Source organism: Podarcis melisellensis (assembly GCF_964234715.1).
Source record: "Podarcis melisellensis genome assembly, chromosome: 3".
NCBI classification, from domain to species: Eukaryota; Metazoa; Chordata; class Lepidosauria; order Squamata; family Lacertidae; genus Podarcis; species Podarcis melisellensis.
Genome location: NC_138530.1, coordinates 88828148 through 88841295, shown reverse-complemented (window position 1 = coordinate 88841295; position 13148 = coordinate 88828148). Strand labels below are relative to the sequence as shown.

At 40.5% G+C, this 13148-nt stretch overlaps 1 protein-coding gene across 26 annotated transcripts in view; it reads right to left on the bottom strand.

Annotated features, from left to right (window-relative positions):
* Nucleotides 1-13148, bottom strand: part of LOC309366917 (dystonin-like) — a 301144-nt gene that overhangs the window by 80039 nt on the left and 207957 nt on the right. For all 26 annotated transcript variants that reach the window (XM_081905876.1, XM_081905879.1, XM_081905865.1 and 23 more), the window contains 6 exons: nt 12496-12564; nt 10999-11234; nt 10543-10672; nt 9586-9785; nt 8094-8589; nt 5463-6937 (listed from right to left, as the gene is read on the bottom strand). In XM_081905876.1, the coding sequence (XP_081762002.1) occupies nt 5463-6937; nt 8094-8589; nt 9586-9785; nt 10543-10672; nt 10999-11234; nt 12496-12564 (2606 nt within the window). The remainder of the gene's footprint in view (nt 1-5462; nt 6938-8093; nt 8590-9585; nt 9786-10542; nt 10673-10998; nt 11235-12495; nt 12565-13148) is intronic.

Here is a 13148-nt window from a genome sequence, read left to right as displayed (position 1 = left end):
ATGGCTTAGCTCAGTCTGGTGCAGCAGCAAAACAACTGTGGAGCAGCAAGATGACCATTATCTCCTCTCCAGGAGCTGCACACTTGCACTAAGACATGGTTTGTCTTAGTGTGGCGTGAAAACCATGTCACTGTCTGAAAGAAGCCCGCACTTTTGTGGTTGACTGTTGGCTTATTAATGGATAAAGTGGATAATGTGAACCACTTTTCATATTCTTATTTGTAAATGAAGCATGGTTTAAAACTCATTTAAATATATAAAAATAGATAATACAGATTATTAGGAATAATATAATTAATTAATTAATTAAACAAACGCCCTATACCCACAGGTCTCAGGGCGGTTCACAGGATAAAATCACAATATAAAAACACAAAATGCATAATCAAAATAAACACAAGAACCCCCCCCCCCCCAAATAATCAGAGAGGGGAAACAAAATTTAAAACACACAGTATTTGTAATAAAACATATAAAAATACCCATCAGGTATCGTCAAGGAGTGGATTAAAAGATCAATTTAGCTATCTTTCAAATCAAAACATTTTAGCCCTTGTTCGTTCCCCCCCCCCATTGTAACCATTCATAGAATGGTTCATAGAAATAATAATACAAAGCTGTCTTTCTTCTTTTTGCAAACATAGGTGCATATCTTCAAGAAATAGAGAGGTCCTTCTGAAAGGACCTTCAGAAGTGTGCTATTAAACCCATTCAAGTTGCCCTCACATAACCTGAATCGGATGCTAAAGACAAAGAAAGAGACTAATCTTTGTAGTCCAACAACAGGGATTTGTGAAGCTCTGTGTGCAACTGTTGCCAAAATGCATTGTTGCATGTGATGAACACATTCTGCCAAGCAAATTGGATCCAGACTTAGTCGTGCTTACGAGTAGATCCATTGAAATCAACAGGGCTTTAGAACTGATTTAAGTCCCGTTCGCTTCCAGTGGGTCTACTCTAAGCATGACTAAGTGAATACAACCCAAAGATGTTCTAGATAAAATGTACATGGAATGAACATGCTGAGTGTTTTCATAAATAAACAAATAAATCAGAGTGTCATGCTAGGCCATGGGAGAACAAGCTTCAAATCCCCACTTGGTCATGAAGCTCACTGGGTGACCTTGGGCTAGTCACCAATTCTCAGGCTAGCCTACAGGACTGTTGTGAGGGTAATGGAGAGGGGGGGAGCTTTATGCTGCCTTGATCTCTTTGGAGGCAAGGTGGGATATACAATGTAATAATAAATAAATAAATAAATATACAGTACCCCAATACAAGGGATGCGGGTGGCACTGTGGGTTAAACCACAGAGCCTAGGACTTGCCGATCAGAAGGTCGGCGGTTCGAATCCCCGTGACAGGGTGAGCTCCCATTGCTCGGTCCCTGCTCCTGCCAACTTAGTAGTTCGAAAGCACGTCAAAAATGCAAGTAGATAAATAGGTACCACTCCGGTGGGAAGGTAAACGGTGTTTCCGTGCACTGCTCTGGTTCGCCAGAAGCGGCTTAGTCATGCTGGCCACATGTCCCGGAAGCTGTACGCCAGCTCCCTCGGCCAATAAAGCGAGATGAGCGCCACAACCCCAGAGTCGGCCACAACTGGACCTAATGGTCAGGGGTCCCTTTACCTTTACTGTTATCCCAATACACACGCACGTATTGAAACACCAGTTCTCCAAGTCAGAAGTTCCCCAAACACAATCAGACACAGAAAGAGCTTGTTGCAGTCTAAACCCATAAAGTGCAGCGTTTACTTGCGACATTAAGAAAAAATTGTGAAAACTGTCAGAGAGAAAGAAGGCTTAACTTAATACAAACTGGATTTATTTTAATTAAATTTATAGTTTTATTTTTAAAAGAACATGTAAAAACACAAGCTCTAAGACAAGGGTCTTAGAGCTTGTGTTTTTACCTGTTCTTTTAAAAATAAAACTATGAATTTAATTAAAACACCATCTGAAAAATTATTAAGCACAATGGGTAGAGGGGAGAAAAGATTAGTTTCTAAACTGTACTCTACGTTGCTCAATGTAACTTATGGATCTATGCCACCCCTTAACAAGATATGGGAACTGGATATTGGCACACAAATTATTCCCAAGGACTGGAATAAAACCTGGGCATCATGACCCTAAAAATCTGTTTCTGGTTTCCTTAGGGAAAACTTTAAAATGTTACACAGATGGTGTTGCAAGCCTTTGCAAATGTCAAAAATATTTTATTCTATATCACCTGACTGTTAGAGGGTTTGCAATAAACTTGCCACATATTATTATTTATAGTGGGAATGTCAGTTGGTGCAAAATTTAATTTAATTTTGAGAGAAATGATAAATATCACTAAAGAAAATATTGTTTGTTGTCCAAAATTAATGTTACTGAATATTTTTGATGATACCAATGTAAATATATATTGTCAAAAGAACTAGTCTTATATATGATCTTGACAGAATGAATAGTAATTGCAACTCAAGAGAAAACAGCCCAAATCTTACACTTTTGATGTGATTTGGCATTGGTTTATGACATATACCGCGGCACCATAATTTTCAAGACAACCTTTGTCACATGCCTGGCAAATCTGTAACTATAGATGATCTGGTAAAGTTGAAAGTCTTTACTTTGTTATTTTAACTCATTCTACATTCCTATTTTATAGTTTTGTTTTTCATCTTTTATTTTTTGTCTCTTGTTCTAACTGTTCCATATACATTATAAAATGAAGTAAGAATTACAAACTTTACCCAAAGAGGTAACATAATTGTTCCAATTCTTACTGCAAATTACAAAAAGAAAGCCTGAACAGGCCAGTAGATTGCATAGACTACAGCTCCTCAGGGATATCATTGATCCCCTTTCAAGGATGTGGTGGAGAAAGACAGGGGAAATTCTCAAACGTCTGCTCATCCCATATTTATCTGGGGGATACCTTGCATTGTTATATGGCAAGGAAAGCCATAAAAGAAAAGAAAAGCCAGTAAAACAATACAGAAAAACAAATGGTAGTAGCACAACCACTATCATCACAGTAGCAGAGAGATCTGCTAAGAGCCATCAAAGGGTTTGCAAAAGAGCTCTTAAAGAGCTTGTGAAATGTACGCAATGGTGGGTCCAGACATGCATTCCTGGGGAGGGCAGTCCAGAGCACTGGTGCCGTAACTGATATTGCCCTGTTCATTGTTCTCACCCATTGCATATCTGCTGTTGGGGAGATGCAAAGCAAGACCTCTGACGTTGCTTGGTCACACTGAAGGAAATACATAGGAAAAAGCAATCCTTTAAGTACTTTTTATGACTTTCAAGTTTAAAAAACCCATCTTGGAAGCAAGTGTACCTTAAAAAGTGGTTTCTTCCACTGCCCACTGTTATATCTCTTCAGGTCCTATTGTTTGATAACCTGAAAGAGGGCTTTTTCATCAGGGGAGCTCTATCTTTGGCTCAGAAGGGCTCCTTCTGTTATTTTTTGTATGCCAGGTAAATGATGTCTCATTTGCTCAGGCCTTTATATGCCTTTATTCTACTGATTCTGGTGTTGAGCAGGCAAGAGGACCTAGTGTTGTGCTTCCCTTCTGTGCCATCTTAGGAAATGAAAGTTCATTATGGCATGGAAGTTAACACCTAGTGCCCAAGGCTGGGTTGTTGTTTTTTTGCTTTCAGCCACTGAGTTTATCTTAGGCACACTGGATATTAAAATAATTTCTGCCAGACAGCTTTCTTGGATGAGGGCCGGGGTTACAAGACAGAAACCAGAACTATGCTTCAGCAGAACAAATGCACAGCCAGTGGCCTGTTGCCCTTGCCTTAGCTCACTTCCACACTTCTTTGTTTTGCCCTGACTGATTGATCAGTACTTTTCTTGATCCTGGGAACCAGGTTTGGATGAAACCTCTTGACTGCATAATGCCTGGCATGATCCCAGGTCATGACTCTTGGGACAACCCCCAGGAATGAAAGCTAATCTCAGCCTTTTTGGACCTCGCCCAGGACTCTGCTTGACCTCACCTTCACTCTGTCACAGGAGGGCTGGCTCTTCATATGGTACGCATAGTAAATGAAATAAATATCTGCCGCTAATACATATATAAGCACCAGCTGTCAGAGAAGACAGTTGAATTGCAGCTTCTTCAGTTCCTCTCCCCATTGTCTTTTATTTGGAATTGTTTGATATAAACACACTACTCAGAGCAGGATCTATTTCTTCCTGCATGCCTGTGCAATGCCTCTGGGGCGTGGGATGCTGGAGGCTGTGTTCATTGTGCTTTGTCTTGCTCTCTGGGAAAGATTATGGCTATATTCTGAATGGGTGTGGAGGTGGGGAAAGTTCAGGGCTGCTCCTGCCCTCATTCTATCCCATCATTCAGCAATCTGTTCACTGAGAAGGCTCTCCTGCCACAGAAGCGCTGAGCTTCCTCAGCCGGGCAGTATAGTAACAATGGGAAGCAAAGGAAATATAAAGATTCTTAAAGAATCCCAACTTTTAAAGTAAATTGAACTGTGTTAGTTAAGCTCTAGGGCAGTGTTTCCCAAACTTGGGTCTCTAACTGTTGTTGGACTATAATTCCCATCATCTCTAGCTAGCAGGATTGGTGGTCAGGGATGATAGGAATTGTAGTTTAACAATAGCTGGAGATCCAAGTTTGGAAAGCCTTGCTCTAGAATAACAAAAGCTGCAGTTGACAACCCTTCTGCGTGCTTGAATGGAACCATGATTTAGTGTATTTGCACCCAGCCAGTTTTTAAATTACCATTAATCATGTCAGCTGTGGGAGAGGGGAGGAGAGGAGAACACAAGAAGCTCAGCTTTGCTGGAGATCTTCAAAGCAAAATGCAGGACATTTTGTTTTAAAACAACTTAAGAATGCTTCTCTAATAACTTTTGACCAAAGAGAAGACCATCTTCTCAGTTTCTAAATTGCTTCATGAGAACACTGAGCTGAGAACACTTCATACAACTTCAGACCACAACCCTCAAATTACTTGTAAATTCCAAGGACCCCCAAACCAAAGGAGCATGTGATATCACTTCCTGTTGGACAACTTAAGTCTTATTCATTACAAGGCAAATAAAAATGTTATGATGTAACTATTTTGCAGCAATTATGTTTATCCGTTGAAATTAGAGGAAGCATTTGAATTCATAAACAAACAAACAAAACTTGCTTATTAATAAAGCTTTAGATCTCAAGACGGGAATGCATTGGGTGGGATGTATGTTATGTTAGATCTCACTCGTCTTAAAATAGGCAAAAAGCACCCTCTGTTGGGAAACATGAAAAATGACTTTGAACGCAATTCTTAAGAAATTGACTGGCTTACAACACATGATCTATAAGCTGAAAAAGGAGGGCCAACCCAATCACTTTTCCTTGGGGGTCTAGACTACTAAGGAGCTCGCGTCACAATATTCTTACAGTTTTCATTTTACAATACAGAATTCTAAAAACTTAGAAAGGTCCTTCTTACCTTAAATACGTTCAGCTGCTGATTTATCGTCTCAATTTCCATTCCAACAGACCCCTGGGACTCTTCATGCTCTTCAACTTCCCCAAGCAGTTTAGAAAACCCCTTTAGTTTACTGTAGAACTCTTCAACGCGGCTAATAGTCCCTTCAATCTGTTCATCTCTGGCTTTTGCTCTATCTAGCAACTTGTTGCACTGCTTATTTAAAGCCTCCAAGTCCCTTTTTATACCTGCAAGATCTGGAGAAGCTTCAGCTTCATTTGCTAGCATCATTTTGCAGGTATTATTTGCATTTTCATTACTGGTTATGAGTTCCTCCAACTTTTTCAGGAAAGTTTTTATATCCTTTCGCTGTGACTGCAGTGTGACAAGATCCCTACCCACAGAATCCATGCTGTCCAATTCATCGTCGAACTCTGCAAACTGAGAAAACATCTCTCGGATGCTGTTTTGGAAATGGCCAATTCCCTGGAGTTTAGTCTCCAGGAATGAACATTTATCTTCAACCTGCTGACTGATGGTGCTGAATTCTTCTTCTAATGTTTCTGCCTGCAACAAGAGGTCAGAGACACCTGATGAATCTGAAGCATCTGCCACCAGTTCTTGGGCCAGCTTTTTTGTAAGGTCCACTTGAGCCTTCACGGCCTGGAGTGTTTTCTGCTGAGCCTGCATAATCGTCAAGTGTTTGTTACTGTAAGTCTGGGGTTTGAGAGAATCGTGTGTTTCCAGCTGTTCTCTGGCATTCTTCAGCTGCTCTTCAACGTCCTTTGATGACTCTTGAAACTCTTTCAGTCTCTGAGACATCTTTTCCAGACCATCTCTTTTAGCATGCAGTTGTTCTGTGACTATATCCATGTTCTGGATCAGCAGTGTCTTCTCCTCTTCAATAATGTCTTTGTCTGTCTGACAGGCACTGAGTAATGCCTCAGCTGCATTACTTAATAGCTCCACCAACCCTTGGTGTTTGTCTAGGTCCTTCTGCCAGCTCTTCACCTGAGCGATGGAATTCTCTAGCCGAGCAGGATCTATGCTCATTTCTATTTGAGAGATATTGCTTTGGCATTTCGCTATCCAGGGTTGTAGGTTTTCTACATGCTCTCTGTATCTAAGGGCTTTTTCCAAACAATCGTTTAATTTATCTTGCCTTTCTTTAACTTGCTTGTTCATTTCATCCCAGTTAACTCTGAGCAAGTTCAGCTGGGCCTGCAGCTCAGCCTTCTCTGCTCCCTGAGTCTTTTGGAGTAAACTTTCGCCTTCTGTGATGATTTTTTCATAAGAACCAGTCTGGTCAGACAAGGCAGCCTTGAACTCTTTCTGATCATCAATTAATGTCCACAGAGACTCCAGCTTGGTAGAGATGGGACAAGGCTGATTCTGTTCTTCCTTCTTTTTGTCCAACCAGGCCTGAAAGTCCTTAGACATTTGCTGGAACTGATGAGAACTAACGTAAGTTGACTGAAGTTGCTCAATGTGATTGCCTGCAGAAGACAAACAAACAAACAAACAAACAAACAGAAGTTCTTAAAATCCGTGTCTTTGAGTGGCTTCTAACTAAGATTTTGGTTGATGTTATTTCAATCAAGGAGAAACATTATGTTATAGGAAAATGCACCCTATTGCAATTTGAGATGTTTTATTAAACATTATTCTTCATTGGAGCTTGTTAGCTGATGACCACCAGCTTGGAAAATAATAGTATTGCGGCCTAAATTATAACCCCTTGATAATAATAATCATCCCTTGACAACAAGGGATTCTTGAGGGTGGGGAACTAATCAGGTAACCAGGATAGTATGATCACTAGTGCCACTATAAACATCACAAACATAAATGACATGCACTATGAACAGTAAAGCTTGAAGTAGTCCCTCAACAGTCATTGAGATAAAATGCTTCCAAAGATCACTGCCAGTCCTGTTGCAACTTTACAGAACTCCTGTTGGGACTCCCTTGTTGAGTCTGAAACACCCCCTACCCAAATTAAGGGCTCATCCATACTTGTCCTGTGCCTAGAAAGCACAGGTCCAAGCTAATTCAGTTTCCATGCCTGGAAAGCATGGATCCAAGCAGCTTTGCCCTGGTCACTTTCCCCTGGAAAACCCGCCCTTTAGTGCTAAACAGAACAAATGGCAATCAGGTTTTGCCATTTGTTCTGTTTCAGCACTAAACCGCCAATTTCTCCAGGGGAAAGCAGCAGGGCATATAGAAGGGTGGATGAACCCTAAGCCTGTCTGAAACTGTGGCACGGTCAAGAAAAAATACACAAAGGTTGGAGAAATATATGTACTTTCCCTACATAAACTTCACACAGAAGCATTAATTTACAATGTGTGAATCACTCACTGGTAAACACATATACAATCTACTGTCAATCACATGGCATTTGATATCTTAAAAAATTCTAATAACTGGCATAGTCTATAAATATGCAGCTATTCTCACCCACCCATTCATAGAATCTAGGCCCTCAATATCATCTCATCTCATTTGATGTGGTTTATTTATTGTTTATGACTTTTGTAATTATGTAAATCTTGTCATGCTGTAAGCCGCCTTGAGCATTGGTTTTTTAACTGTGGAAAGGTGGCATACAAATAAAAAATGATGATGACGATGATGATGAAGTTAACGAACCTGCTTTTTGTTCCATATCGTGAAAGGGTTTTAAGATGCCATCCAATTGCCTAGCTAGTTCAGCTTTCAAGTAATCTTCTGCTACCAGTGAGGACAATTCCTCGCACAGAGCTTGAGCAGCCTTTCTCTTTGGCATTTCCCGTTCAATTTCTTCTTTCACTTCTCTGGCCACTTCCAGTTGCCGTTTCACAGAATCAGGGTCTGTACTTATAGCCAGGCTGCTGTTGAGTTTATCATCCAAGACACTAAGCTTCTCAGAAAGGCTTTTCAGGCAGCTTTGATATTCTGTGCTTTTCACAATGGCTTGATCGATTCGGTTGCATCGGTCACTCAGCTGTCCGGTTAAGCCATCCCATTTCTGCGCCACAGCAGCCAGTTGCTGCTTCACCATTTCGTGAGAAGGTGGGTGTTCACCTGGTCTCTTCATTATCGCTTGTCCTGCTGTATTCAGCTGCTCATATTGGGGTTTTCGAGTGTCAAACTCATTGAGCAGAATCTGATGAGAGAAAGTAATTTCAGGAAAGTGTAAGGAAAAACAGATATCACAAACTGTACTAGCCGTTTACCTAGTGTAGCATCCTGGGCTGATGAGTATATGAAATAGCTCTTGGTCGTAAAAATAAAAGGCATTCTGCCAGTATCGCTTTAAGGTAGGTTAATATATTCATATTTATCCCTTACGTCTGGTTCAGACAACCTGCTGATCCAGTACTGCAACCCATGATGTGGAAGAGCAGGTGCACCCTGCGTCAACTCCACCATGCATATACTTTCACTAAGGATAAAGAGGCACCTTGGAAAACACCTGATTTGCATGACCTAGTCTCCTGCTTTGAGACACGTGTTAAATGAATCAACCTGAGCATTGACCCGTGTGGATGAAGCAGGCACCACAGATCAAATACTGTGGTTTTTATCTCATCGGACATCACTCACTCCTGATTTTGGAAGCCAGTGTGTGTGCTGAAGGGGGAAATTATACACTTACATGGGAGTATTTGGAAGGAAGGATCAGTGAGTGGGCAAGAGATTAAGCACCTCCTTCTGCACTTCCAAGTGTCATCACATACCATGCAACAGCATTAGGAGGGAAAGAAGACAGTGAGACCCCATATTTCTTTTCCAATATCTATACTGGTTGTGAATGTGGAATATTTTGTAATTCACGTGTGATTGATACTTGCTTATATATGCACAGGGTCATAGAAGAAAGGCGCTGCCATTCATTTTCCCTTGCTCAAAACTTTAACCTCTAGCTGCACTTCTCTCGCCACATAGAAGCCCTTTTTTGTCATTATTAACATTATTAGTTCCATATTTTTTTTTAGGAAACTGATTGTTGTTTGGTGCCTTCATATTTGTTTTCAGAACTACACTCCGCCAAAAAAAAAGGATAAACCACATTGGTCATGGGTCCACAATAGCAGTGTTTTCAATCCAGGAAGCACAAGCATCTTTCTACAAATAATATGCAATGAGACCAAATGCTCACCTGAACTTGCTGCTTCTGCGTGTTCAACATATTTGGGTCAATTGACAGTGGTCCAAGCACGCTGACCATTAATTCTTTTTCTACCAGCCACTGTTTTAACTGAGCCTCGGTTGCCTGGAACTGGGTCAGGTAATTTGATGACTCTTCCAGTTTTTTCTGTCTGTCAGCTGTTACCTGGCTGAGCTCCCTCCATTTGGAATCTGTGAAAAAATGAATGGAATATTTCGTAAAATTGCATGATAATTGTAGTAATTTTATATGAAATAGTCAAACAAATAAACAATGGCAGTGGTTTGCTGTGGACATGCAGATGGTTCCCGCTGCACTTCTCTACTAGAACAAGGGGGAGGAACAAACCATGATCCCTGGGCTTAGCTTTACATCCAACCTGGGGGTCTTGGTTTGGTTTGCTCACACAGGCAACAATCAAGAAACCAAGAACAAGCTTTGGCAAACGAAAAGCGGGGCTTGTTTTCAAATGCCAAGCTGGGGATTCTGATTTTGCAAGTGGGAGGAACAAACCACAAGCCCTGGCTTAGTATTATATAAAAACAAGGGACGGTGCGTTTGTTTCAGTCCAAACAAACCACAATGAAAAGCCAAGGTTTATGCTTGACTTCCGAACTGTGGTTTGTTTGAGTTAAGCAAACCAAGATCCCTGGTTTGGACGCAACGTTAAGCCATGGACGATAGTTTACAGTTCCCATGAGCTGTTTTATCCTGACATGTGGCTGTGGCCAGTGCCTTTTAAAATATAAGATCTGATAGGATAGACCAAACCTCATAAGCCAGTAGTCATGTATGAACAAAAGCATGTCCAGAAGAGGTTTCTAGTATGTCATGTGGATGAGGTGCAATCCTTCTCTCCAAAGCTCACAGACATTCAATCTGTGGTTTGTTTTGCCAAATGTTAGATCGTTGTCCTTCTCCTACACTGCAAAATAAAACTTGCCATACCTATTTTATCCAACATCTGTTTCCATTTCGGTGCCTCAGGAGAGTCTGGGTTCTTCTCCAATAGCTCTGTCACTCTATCCTTCAGTTCTTGCACTTTATTCTCATTCTGTTTCAATTCTGTTTCAAATAGCTATGAAGAATGAACATGTTAGGCTTGAGAATACATAAAAACCAAAGTGTTTGGCAGAAGCGGTGATTCATTGAGATGATCTCTTAATCTGTTTAGGCAGCTCTGATACATTTTATCACAGGTATGCAATCTGACTTCTGATCCTATGCCTGATAAGACGTTTTTTATGGTTATCCATAAGGCGTCAGTACAAAGTGCTAATATATGGTTGTACTGTTACATACATTATTAAACAGACCCTGTCCATTAATATGAACAGGAAGCTCACTTTAAAAATTAATTATGCTTAATTGATAGTTTTGAACAGAGGGGGAGACAGAAACTACCTTGTGTTGATCGACTTGCTCTTTAACAGCCTCACTGTCAATAAGAGTTGCTTCCCATTTGGCTGCAGCAGTGTCCATATTCTGTAACCATTCCATCATTGAATTTGATTCTCTTTGAATGTTTTGCATATTTGAAAGAGTGGATTCCAGTTCTGATCTTTTTTCCTTCAGTACAGCTCCCAAATCATCATAACTATGGCTTACAGTTGACATGTTGTGTTGGACAGTGGTCACTTCTGCAAGAGAGGTGGACATACATTTTTATTCTAGTCATGACAGCAAGAAAGGATGCAAATATTATACATTAAAAGTTTTTAATCCTTCCATGAAATAATAACTAGAATAATTGGTTACAGTCATTTCTTTCCTACAAAGTTGATACCCCAATATTAGTAGATTAAGAAAGAATGAACCAGTCACCAGGCTGATGACAGTGGATTTTTTTTTTTTGTACAGAAATATTGTATTGTATAAGGACTTCTGAAAGAAAATCTTGCATGAAGACAAGCATTATTTTGGTTTCTAATTTGAGGGTTTTGGAACACAGCTAGTTATCACCATCCTAATTTCAACATCTGATTTCTTAGGAAAACCGAGGTGTTCCAGAGCCTGTTATAGTACGATGTGTGCATGCTAATTTTTGATTAAAACAAACCTTAAAAACCATGCCTGTTAATTTAAAATATATACTTCCGCTGTTTTCTGTTAACACATGCAAAAGATTCAAGAATGAGGCTCAGGATGATAACAGCTAGGCAGGCCAAACACAATAATATAAGAGGATAGTCTGGGGCCTTTCTGAATTCCACCCCTATTTAGATGGTTCCAATGTTCTAACTCAAGGCCAAAGTAGAGGCAAAATGGGAGATACATGGAGTGTCTTCTGATTATATTTTCCCCTTGAGGGCAGCTGTGGAACTCCAAATTGGATTGGAATAGTTAGTGGGAAAGGGGGAATCTGTCCTTTTTCAATGAACATCACCCCCCCCGCCCCAGTTGCTTCCCCCCTCCCTTTACTTCAACTGTTCAAATGAATGGTGTGAGAGACTCCATGTATCTCCAATGTCACATCTACTTGGGCTCTCCAGTATAAGCAGCTTCTTATATTCATATGTTATCTTGGGTCACTTGATAGTCAAGTCACTTCTTAAAAACAGTGAACTCCACCTGCTAGAGATAACAACCTTGCTACTGTTGCTACTCATGATTACTTCTTAATGGATTAAAAAGCCAGGAAATAACTCCTTATCTTGTCTTGGCTCTCAATTAACCACAATCATTGGTTCACCCACTGAAACCAGACAGAAGTTGAATTAACCGGATGCATGCATATACATAGACATAGACATATACATATATATGTTGAAGTGTAGAAGACCCCAGCTAAATAGGGGGTCTTGACTGTTATTTAGAAAATTCTATTAAAATGGGACAAATTATAAACATCTTATGCTTGCTTATAAGATTTATGTATTTAAGTGAGCCATTATTAGTCACCTTTGTTTGTTAGGAATCCCTGGGTACCTGTAGCTGCTCCTTCACCATTTAATACTGTTCCGCTTACAGCTGAAAGAGAGATTAGAGATTTAGAGCAAGATTCAACTAATGAATTCAGTCAGCAGAAGCCCTGAGCAAGGACTTCCACTTGTACTATGCAGTCTCCCCTACACATGTTCCCCAACTGGCTCAGGGCAGGTCAAGAGTACCCCTGGAACAGCAAGCAGGGGAGAGGAGGGATCATTCCATCTGGCAAGCTTGCCCTGATGGAACAATCATCATAATGCAATGTTGGGTTCTTCCTTCGTTGTTCAGACACTATGGAAGTATTTGATCCCTTTCCAAACCAATTTAAGGGCCAAACTAGATATGGCATAGGCAGGTGAACAGCTCTCCCACTGCATTTTAGAAGAACAGCCTTGGAGATGTGTGTGTCTGACTGGAATCATGGTGCTACGAAGTAATGGTTTAACCCTTTCCCCAGTGCCATTTTCCCCATGAAAATCACCCCCATCGAAGCTGCTATTTGCTCCATGGGGGGTAATGTTCAGATACCATCACCCATAGTTAATGCTAACCAAATGTTTTGGTTCAGACAATACAATAAATTGTGGGGAAAGGGGAGCATGTGAGAACAAGGCTCACCTAGGCTC